At 39.3% G+C, this 11,730-nt stretch overlaps 2 protein-coding genes across 2 annotated transcripts in view; one reads left to right on the top strand and one right to left on the bottom strand.

Moving 5' to 3' along the window:
• The window catches only part of LOC110311252 (protein HIRA), an 844,395-nt gene that overhangs the window by 331,131 nt on the left and 501,534 nt on the right, over positions 1-11,730 (bottom strand). The gene's annotated exons all lie outside the window — the stretch shown is intronic.
• LOC110311257 (olfactory receptor 2M3-like) lies at positions 318-1,258 on the top strand. Its single transcript, XM_021184519.1, is given in 2 exon segments — positions 318-699; positions 702-1,258. Coding segments are annotated over 2 exon segments (939 nt in total).

The raw sequence follows: 11,730 nt of genomic DNA, 5'->3' as shown, positions 1-11,730 counted from the left end.
GAGAAGGGGAGAAGGGGAGAAGGGGAGAAGGGGAGAAGGGGAGAAGGGGAGAAGGGGAGAAGGGGAGAAGGGGAGAAGGGGAGAAGGGGAGAAGGGGGAGAGGGAGAGGAAGACAGAAGCAAAAAGAGAGACAAAAAGATAGAGTCTTAAAAATAAGTTTTAACCTTTCCTATTCCAAATAAAATAGCTGATGCACAAATATAGATTTTACTTATATTTGCATAACACTGTCTATCTAGTTTAGAAGGAAACATTAGACATGTGTATAACACAATACAACCTTTATTATGTATTTTGTCTCCTCAGTGAACATACTGATGATGCAATGGAACAACTGGACCAGGAACTCTGATTTCATCCTACTAGGATTTTTTGATCACAGCTCTCTTCATACTTTTTTCTTTTCTCTCATCCTGGCTATCTTCTTCATGGCCCTCATAGGAAATTCTGTCATGGTGATTCTCATCTACCTGGATGCCCAACTCCACACCCCCATGTACATCCTTCTCAGCCAACTTTCTCTCATGGATCTCATGCTCATCTCTACCACCGTACCCCAAATGGCCTTCAACTTCCTTTCTGGCAACAAGTCCATCTCCATGGCTGGTTGTGGAGTCCAAATATTTTTCTATGTATCTCTACTTGGAGCTGAGTGTTTTTTATTGGCTGCAATGGCCTATGACCGTTATGTAGCTATTTGTACCCATTAAGGTACCCTATTCTCATGAGTCACAAAATCTGTAGTCTAATGGCTGCCTTCTCTTGGATTCTTGGCTCCCTTGATGGTATAATAGATGTTGCAACTGTACTATCTTTTTCATATTGTGGTACCAGAGAAATACCTCACTTTTTCTGTGATATCCCTGCCCTGCTGACGATTTCATGTAGTGATACCTTGATATTTGAAAAGATTATATTTTTCTGCTGTGTAATTATGCTTATCTTCCCTGTAATCATTGTTATTGCATCCTATATCTGTGTGATTCTTGCTGTCATTAAAATGGCTTCAGCTGAGAGTCGCCACAAAGCTTTTGCCACCTGTTCATCTCATGTCATGGTGGTAGTAATATACTATGGGGCAGCCATGTTCATATACATGCAGCCCTCTTCTAGTCGTTCTCCCAATCAAGACAAAATAGTGTCAGCTTTCTACACCATTCTTACTCCACTGTTGAACCCCCTAATTTACAGCCTCCGCAACAAAGAAGTAGCTAGAGCATTAATGAAGGTATTAAGGATGGATAAGGCAGCAGGATGAGTTAGTTGATTTGTATGCTCTTTTTAAGCCATGCTTTAAGTAATTGGGTATAATTACTGAGGCAGAAGGAGTGCTATGATATAAAGTCCAGCTTGATGAACATAATATGGTCATGATTTTTCTAGGCTATATAGCAAGCTATATTTTAAAAAGCATCCTTTATGTGTAAAGTATATATATATATATATATATATATATATATATACATATATATATATATGAAACATTATAAAATGTAATATTCTTTCATTATTGTAGATTTATACCAACCAATAAAATGAAAACTGAAAAAAAAATGGCATTCTTTTTTTAAACTTTTTTTTATTAGATATTTTCTTTATATACATTTCAAATGTGAAAGTTCTCTATACTCTCCCTCCGCCCTGATACCCTACCCACCCACTCCCACTTCTTGGCCCTGGCATTCCCCTGTACTGGGACATATAAAGTTTGCAACACCAAGGGGCCTCTCTTCTCAGTGATGTCCAACTAAGCCATCTTCTTCTACATATGCAGCTAGAGACACAAGCTCTAGCAGTACTGGATAGCTCATATTGTTGTTCCACCTATAGGATTGTAGACCTCTTCAGCTCCTTGGGTGCTTTCTCTAGCTTCTCCCCAGAAAAATAAAAGTTGGCATTCTTATTTGTTCAAATATTCCATTTTTTCTGTCACCAGTTCAATGTATTATTATCAGTAATAAAATTTTTCCTTTCACAGTGATTACTCATACACATTCTTTAAGAGTTTCTTCCATTGAGTCCAATCTGGTTTGGACTTACACTTTGGCTAAATGAAACTACAAATTCTTAGATTAGTATTCAAGTCTAATAATAAAAATAAATGAAAATAGTACTCAGCTGACAAAAGAAATATACCAGATTGAAGCATAGACATGCCATGTGTATTATTCTGCACAATACTGAAGAATGAGGAATTTTCATTTATTTTGTTATCGTGCAGAAAATGATATCCTACACATGAGAGTGAAAAGTTAATAAGAATCATTTGAGTATAAGATTTATAATGCATTTTCTCTGTCTTGTTATGAACAGCAGTTACATATTAATCATTTTGATTAAATGTGTAATTCATAATGTGAAATATTTTAATAGAGAAATCTATGTTTTCTAAAATCTGTTTTTCTTAAATGTTATGACATAATATTATCATATTATGAAAGCAAATTTATGTAGCAAGATTCTAATGTTTCTAGGAGAAAAAAAACTGCTACAAACCAATGTAAATACAATTGTTTTACCTAAAGCTGTCTGTTGGGGTCTGGCTATGTCCAACAGAATCTGAGGAAGCTAAATCTAGACATTTGCTAAGGATGCAGCTCATGTGAAGCCCAGAGTTGTCTATACTTACATAGTTCTTGAAATAATTAAATTTCTATGCAGTTAAATGGCTCTTGGGTATTTATATCTTCAAAGTTAGCAGGGTATTGATCTTGTCCTCATGTTATGCCATGGTCTTCATTTAAATCTTGAAGAGTAGTTAGGTTCAGACAGAATGAGGATACCTCTCGATTTAGATTAGTTTAGATCAACCAAATTTTGTTCTGATTTTTTTTTCAAAAAATATAATCATGGTTATATCATGGTGCTATCAAGTATGGGTGACACTTTAGTGTTCTTTCTTCAAGGCTAACAAGGCATCATACAGAGCCACATCAGCAAAACCCTTTTCAGTAGTTGAAAACTTCAACTTGTGCAAATGTGATGAAATACTGTAAAGTACAAATGACTGACATTGCTCAATCATCTAAAAATCCTTTAAAATTCTTCAATGCTTTGTTTTAATGGATCAACATATAATTTAAAGGTTGATTATACATTACTAATTTCTCTGATTATCTTTACAAATAAACTTAAAAGTTTATGCAGGTCATGACTATAATCTTATCACTTAGGCCAAAACAGTAGCATTACTTTGCGTATATACAAATATAAGCCAGTTCTACATAGTGAGTCCCAGTTCAGCTTGGAATATAAGGTGAGACTTTGTCTTGAAAATTACAAAAATAGAACCCAAAGTCACCACCACCTATGATCTGTGTGCAAATAATTTTTATTCCTCATAAGCACCACTGCTTCATACCCTGTGATCCATAGTTCCCTTCATTTGTCACCTGAGGATCTATGCTCAGAACTGTTTTTGCTTCTGACAAGTAGTACCCCAAGATCATGTGACCTCCCACTTCTAAGGATCTATATTCTGTTACATATTTTGGATCTTTCATATACTACCACCTCAACCTGCAACAGCATGAGTATCTGCAACTGAACAATTTGTGTAATTCACAGATAGCACTGTGCATGATTCCATGGTTCACTACAAATTAGTTTTCCTTTACTCTAATTCAGTGGAATTCTACTGAAAATTTTGCTGAATGCCTGTGTGTCTTACTGGCAACCTCTACATACTGATCTCTGTTGATTGAACCTTGAATCATGATGAATTACAATGTTGCATCCAACTTGACCAGCAAGGAAAACGCAACCACCTGTTCTTCTTAAAGCAGTTTACTCAGGCAGCTTCTCTCTTCAAAATCCCCTGCCTCTCTGGTTACAAGTGTTTTTTCCACTCCAGCCACAACCATGCCCCCACCAATCATCACAGGTCACATCACCTCACCAGGCAGGCTTGCTCAGCCAATCAGGGATTAAGGGCGGGCCCTCCACCAAATATGGGCTTGTTTACTGCCTGGAATAGATTTTCGTCTGGCTGTCCAGGGAGTCCAGAATGGCTTCCCACAATTCCCCCTTTTATATTCTTTTGAAGCAAGCTCCATGGATGAAGATAGAGGTCTGATCCCCAGTGTTCAGAAATAGGGGCCATATACAGGATTGACTCTTAGGCTCACAGATTTTTACCCAGAGCAACTCTGACCTGCTCCCATCCCGTTTTTCCTGGGGGAAGGACAGTAGGACACTCGACCCTCATGCAATCAGACATACCTCCCAGAGATTGTCAAACAGCTTCCAGACTAACCTCTGTGCAGTGCTTAGCCTTACAACCCTGCGGAGCGATGGCTTCATTGTTCATTCTTCATGGCAGCAAGCCAAACCTGAGGTGACTGCCCTGCTTCCACTGCGGCAAAAGCTTGCACCACCATGGCNGCAGTGTGGACCTGGGCATTCCGCAACCGACACATACACCATACACACAACATGCATGCCAAAACAAGGGCCACAGCNAGGGCACCTATCCCAGTCCATTCTTTCCCGATGCCAAGCCAGGATCCACTTGGGTAGAATTCACAGTGACAATCGCTGAGTGAAGCTCATTCATCTTGCCATCAAAATTTGCAGTCCAATTTAAACACCGACAGTATCCCCCATCTGGGTTCCACACCCATCAGGGGCAGACACATGCTCATCACCAGCAAGATCAGCTTCTTCATTTTGACAGCGTCACACTAGCCGCTCTGGAACCCACACTGGCTCTGCGCGATTCTGTGGAAACATGCAAACAGACCCTCTCGCCCAGGCCAACACGGTATCCAGACCATTCCATGATCCTGTAAGCACATCCTTCCATTTAGCATACCCCAGTTTACTGGGGCTGGTATTAGCATGTCGTTCAGCAGCAGAGCGACTTTCCTTATCCAATTGCAAAAAAATTAAGGTAAAAAGAGCTAAAGAGAGTCTTATCTTTGGGGTATGTCCATAGCCTATTCCCCCTTTTTGTTTTATTAATAATTCTTTTAAAGTTCTATGTGCTCGTTCAATGATTCTTTGGCCTTGAGGATTATATGGCAGGCCGTGTTTTTCTTGTACTTCCATCTGTTGACAAAAAGACACCAGGGTTTTGGCAGTATATGCAGGGCCATTATCTGTTTTAAGTTGTTGGGGCTTACCCCAAGCTGCCCAGGCCTCCAAACAATGCTGTATAACATGGGAGGCCTTTTCCCCTGCATGTGAGATGCATAAACTATTCCTGAACATGTGATACATGAACGTATTTCAATTTGCCAAATTCTGAAAAATGTGTCACATCCATCTGCCACACCTGTAGAAGGAGCAATCCTCTAGAATTCACTCCATAAGAAGGTAGATGTTGAAACTCAAGGCAACGTCCACAGGTAGTGACTACATCCCGAGCTTGTGCTCTAGAGATTCCAAATTTTCTCTGCAGAGTTTTAGCATTAACATGAAATTTAGAATGANATTGTGAGGCTAACTCCATAGGGGATGCTAAAAATATGAACTCCATACGAGTACAATTATCCACAATATCATTTCCCCTACTTAAGGGTCCTGGAAGACCACTATGGGCATGGACATGTCCAATATATAATGGTTGGTGTCTTTCCCACAGCAACTTCTGTAATTGTAAGGCCAAGGCTTGGATGGTACTATGAGCTTTTATTTGGCCAGCCATTTCTAGGGATAAAACTAAATTAACTACATATTGTGAATCTTAAAAGGAAAATCACAATCCTTAATGACCTCAATAACTATTTTGTAATTCCATCATCTGTGGAGTACAGGGATAATACTGCCTGACCACAGGATCTTTCCCCTCTACCATATATACTCCACATCCGGTTTTTGATCCATCAGTAAACACGTTAACTGCATCCTTAATGGGTGTTTTCCTCACTACTTGAGGGGAAATGACTGGATGTTCCTTTAAAAAGGTCATTAAAGGATGTTTGGGATAATGATTATCAAATGGGCCCTCATTAATACAGGCTAAAATAGCCCACTCATCAATATTTGCTGTTAGGACCTTTTGCTAATACCCATCATAAGGGATTACAATAGAGCTGGGTTTTATACCAAAAAATTGTAAACAATGCTGAATTCCCAAGGCTAAAGAAGCCACTGTTGTAGGGTAATGATCTAATGTCCTCCCAGCGGATATTTTGGACCAAAATATTATCAAAATGATGGGTAACCCTTCTCTACAACACTGAACCTGGGCTTTAATCAATTCTTCTTCCACTAGGGTAAGGGCCTTTCTATCCTCAGATGTTAATTCCCTTTTGGAACTTAACTCTGAGTCTCTTTCTAAAATTTGAAACAGAGGTTTTAATTTAACATTTGGGATCTTCAAATAGGGCCGTATCCAATTGATATCGCCTAACAATTTCTGAAAATCATTTAAAGTATGCAAGGAATCAACCCTCAACTGTATCTTTTGAGGCCAAATGGCCATAGGGGCAATCCTTGCTCTTAAATAGGACACTATTTTTAACAAATCCCTACCCCATAAGGTAATGGGCAGCTCAAGCACATATGGTTGTAACATTCCATCATGCCCTTCCTTATCTTTCCAAGGGAGCATCCTGGCACTTATGTCTGGGCTCTTTGCATAGCCCAGGCCTNGTAATATTTGTTCTGACTCCTGAATCAGCCATCCTTTTGGCCAGTCCTTAAACCAAAGGGCAGTAATAAAAATTACCCAAATGGCTAGAAAAAGAAAGTAATCCATAGACTGTCNTGAATCAGCCATCCTTTTGGCCAGTCCTTAAACCAAAGGGCAGTAATAAAAATTACCCAAATGGCTAGAAAAAGAAAGTAATCCATAGACTGTCCCTATTACCCTCTTACTTTCACTACCCTCTTACCTTCACTTTCTCGTCTCCAGAGCAGGAGAGCCTTATTGTCTCTTACCGAGAGCCTTATTGTCTCTTTACTGAGAGCCTAATTGTCTCTTTACTGAGAGCCTAATTGTCTCTTACTGAGAGCCTCATTGTCTCTTTACTGAGAGCCTAATTGTCTCTTTACTGAGAGCCTAATTGTCTCTTACTGAGAGCCTTATTGTCTCTTTACCGAGAGCCTAATTGTCTCTTTACTGAGAGCCTAATCCCAACCCTGGGATGGTGAGTTACTTACTGTACTCATCCTGTCGACAGACCCTGACTGCAGAAAGTTCTGAACCTCTTCGGTGGGAGAATCAGGTCCAGGGTTTCTTTGGCACCACTTGTTGCGTCCAACTTGACCAGCAAGGAAAACGTAACCACCTGTTCTTCTTAAAGCAGTTTACTCAGGCAGCTTCTCTCTTCAAAATCCCCTGCCTCTCTGGTTACAAGTGTTTTTTTCCACACGAGCCACAACCATGCCCCCACCAATCACCACAGGTCACATCACCTCACCAGGCAGATTTGCTCAGCCAATCAGGGATTAGGGGCGTGCCCTCCACCAAATATGGGCTTGTTTACTGCCTGGAATAGATTTCCGTCTGGCTGGCCAGGGAGTCCATAATGGCTTCCCACATTACAATGAGGAATTATTAGCTGTAGAGAGGGTTTCATTATGTGGCCAGAAGTTAAACTTGACTGTACCTAAGCTAAAATCCCTTCTGATATGACAATAGCACATCACTGCTGAATGGCCCCAAGACTGAAATCAAGTATTGTGCAGCTCATCTAAAACATGCAAAGTTGTAGTAGCAACAAGTGGTGATCTTAATGATTACTGAACAAAAGTGGGAAAGGTATCCATACAAAATGGTACAACCAACCACCTAACTCAAGATGAGCTCCTTTCTCCAAAGTTATACAAAAGTCCAACATGTTTCCCCTAAAAGTTATTACTCATATAATAATGTTCTCTAAATAAAGCTATTTAGAAGCTATAAAGATAACTCAAAATAGCAACTGTAGTGTGTTCAAAGAACACAAAATGATGTGAACACCTGCTAGAATGAGGACTTGTAAGTAAAAGCAACAATGGAATGAAATAAGGAAGACATTTAAGCCCATGATAATTTCTAAGACTTCTAGAGCTCGACTAGGCATTGTTAATGTGTGTTATCCTGTGATTAACAATGCCAAAATGGTTCCTAGAGTAAGATCAGTATTGTTCCACAGTACTTCAACAATACTGCCTTGGAGAGGTGGGTTTTGAGTAAGAGGGGACTAGGGTACTGTTCACTTTACTCAAGAATGTAGTAGAATAGTATCATTTCTGATGTATGGTTCTTCTCATACTGCCATCTAACACATAAGGCTCCCCATCCCAATGTAATGTGAGTTCTTTTCTAATGTAGAGCACCCTAGGCCATAAACAAGTCCTATTGTATATAAGCAGCGTGGTTCCTCCAACACTTAATCTGAAGTGGATTCTTGTATTTTAGTAAATTTTCACATAATGCTGACTTCTGGAAACAATGCTGGATATTGTCCATGGTATATTATCAAGAAGGAAATTAATGGTACTTGACTACCTGATTAAAGGAACTTGAGGGGCGTGGAAATGGCAGACACCCCCACACTCCCCAGAGGACTCTCCACCCGATCTTAGGATCACTGGTGAGTGGAACACATCAGTTACAATCCAATTGTGACAGGCCTGCGACAGCAGGAACAAGGACACCAGAGACCTTTCTGACCAGAGGCTCGGGTTCCTTTTGATCAGTTCTGGTTCACCTTGTTTTCAAACAAACCAGATAGTTCCATGGTCCTCAAAGGGGACACCATTTCCAGGCACTGTAACACACCCAGGATCTTAGAACAAGAGGATCCCAGGATAACAGGAGCTGGGTCACACCAGTATTTCAGGGTCTCAAAGGGGCTTAACTGCCAAGAACTATGACACACCCAGAATCTCAGGTTCACAGGAGCCTACAATCAAAGGATCACAGAGAAGGCCAGACTCTGAGGAGTCCTGAATCAGCTGGGATTATAGGAAGGACAGGCTCCAATCAGATATAGTGAGAGCAGCTATCACTTGAGAATATCAGATGGCAGGAGGCAAGCATAAGAACAGAAGCAACAGAAACCAAGGTTACATGACATCATCAGAACCAAACTCTCCCACCATAGCAAGTCCTGGACACACCATCACACCAGAAAAGCAAGACATGGATCTAAAGTCACTTCTCAAGAGGATGATGGAGGACATTAAGAAGGAAATACAGGAAAACACAGGTAAATAGCTAGAAGCCTTTAAAGAGAAAACACAAAAATGCCTTAGAGAGTTACAGGAAAACACTACCAAACAGGTGATGGAATTGAACAAAACCATCCCAGATATAAAAAGGGTAGTAGAAACAATAAAGAAAACATGAAGGGAGAAAACTCAGGAGCTAGAAACCCTAGGAAAGAAATCAGAAACCATAGATGTGAGCATCAGAAACAGAATACAAGAGATGGAAGAGAGAATCTCAGGTGCAGAAGATTCCATGGGGAACATGGACACAACAATCAAAGATAATGCAAAATGTGAAAAGATCCTAACTCAAAACATCCAGAAAATCCAGGACACAATGAGAAGATGAAACCTAAGGATAATAGATGAGAATGAAGATTGCAACTTAAAGGGCCAGCAAATATCTTCAACAAAATTATAGAAGAAAACTTCCCTAACTTAAAGAGAGATGCCCATAAACATACAAGAACCTACAGAACTCCAAATAGACTGGACCAGAAAAGAAATTCCTCCTGACACATAATAATCAGAACAACAATTGCACTAAATAAAGACAGAATATTAAAAGGAGTAAGGGAAAAAAGACACGTAACATATAAAGGCAGGCCTATTAGAATTACTCCAGACTTCTCACCAGAGACTAGGAAAGCCAGAAGATCCTGGACAGATGCTATACAGACACTAAGAGAACACAGATGCCAGAACAGGCTACTATATCCAGCAAAACTCTCAATTACCATAACTGGAGAAATCAAAGTATTCAATGATAAAACCAAATTCACACAATATCTTTCCATGAATCCAGCCCTTGAAAGGATAATAATGGGAAAACACCAATACAAGGATGGAAACTATGCTCTAGAAAAAGCAAAACAGAAATTCTTCAATGAACTTAAAAGAAGACAGCCACAAGAACAGAATCCCAACTCTAACAACAAAAATAACAGGAAACAACAATTACTTTTCCTTAACGTTTCTTAATATCAATGGACTCAATTCCCCAATAAAAAGACATAGACTAACAGTCTGGCTACACAAACAGGACCCAACATTTTGCTGCTTATAAGAAACCCATCTCAGGGAAAATGACAGACACTACGTCAGAGTAAAAGGCTGGAAAACAATTTTCCAAGCAAACAGTCTGAAGAAACAAGCTGGAGTAGCCATTATAATATCCAATAAAATCCACTTCCAACCCAAAGTTATCAAAAAATACAAGGAGGGGCACTTCATACTATTCAAAGGAAAAAATCTTCCAAGAGGAACTATCAATTCTGAATATCTATGCTCCAAATGCAAGGGAAGCCACATTCATTAAAGAAACTTTAGTAAAGCTCAAAGCACACATTGTACCTCGCACAATAATAGTGGGAGAGTTCAACACCTCACTGTCATCAATGGACAGATCCTGGAAACAGAAATTAAATAGAGACACAGTGAAACTAACAGAAGTTATGAAACAAATGGATTTAACAAATATCTACAGAACATTTTATCCTAAAACAAAAGTATANANCTTCTTCTCAGCACCACATAGTACCTCCTCCAAAATTGACCATATAATCAGTCACAAAACAGGTCTCCACAGATACAAAAATATTGAAATAATCCCATGAATCCTATCAGATCACCACGGAATAAAACTGATCTTCAATAACAGCATAAAATTAATTGAAAGTGAACATTCATGTGGAAACTGACCAACTCTCTACTCAATGTTACCTTGGTCAAGGAAGAAATAAAGAAAGAAATTAAAGACTTTTTAGAGTTGAATAAAAATGAAGGCACAGCATACCCAAACTTATGGGACATAATGAAAACATTCCCAAGAGGAAAATTCATATCTCTCAGTGCTGAGAGAGAGAGAGAGAGAGAGAGAGAGAGAGAGAGAGAGAGAGAGAGAGAGAAAGAATACACTAGAAGCTTAACAGCACACCTAAAGGCTCTAGAACGAAAGGAAGCAAATTCACCCAAGAGGAGTAGATGGCAGGAAATAATTAAACTCAAGGGCAAAATCAATCAAGTGGAAAGAAAAAGAACTACTCAACCAAACCAGGAGCTGGTTCTTTGAGAAAACCAACAAGATAGATAAAGCCTTAGCCAGACTAACTAGAGGACACAGGGACAGTATCCTAATTAGCAAAATCAGAAATGAAAACGGAGACATAACAACAGAACATGAGGAAATCCAAAACATCACCAGATCCTACTACAGAAGGCTATACTCAACAAAACTGGAAAACCTGCATGAAATGGACAAATTTCTACAAAGATACCAGGTACCAAAATTAAATCAGGATCAGGTAAATGACCTAAACACTCCTATATCCCTAAAGAAATAGAAGCAGTCATTAATAGTCTCCCAACCAAAAAAAGCCCAGGACCAGATGGGTTTAGTCAGAGTTCTATCAGACCTTCAAAGAAGATCTAATCCCAGTTCTTCCCAAACTATTCCACAAAACAGAAGGTACTCTACCCAATTCATTCTACAAATTCACAATTACTCTGATACCTAAACTACATAAACACCCAACAAATGTAGAGAACTTCAGACCAATTTCCCTTATTTTTTTTTAATTTTTAATA

Source organism: Mus caroli, chromosome 16 (genome assembly GCF_900094665.2).
Source record: "Mus caroli chromosome 16, CAROLI_EIJ_v1.1, whole genome shotgun sequence".
NCBI lineage: Eukaryota > Metazoa > Chordata > Mammalia > Rodentia > Muridae > Mus > Mus caroli.
This window is presented reverse-complemented; position numbering and strand designations above follow the sequence as displayed.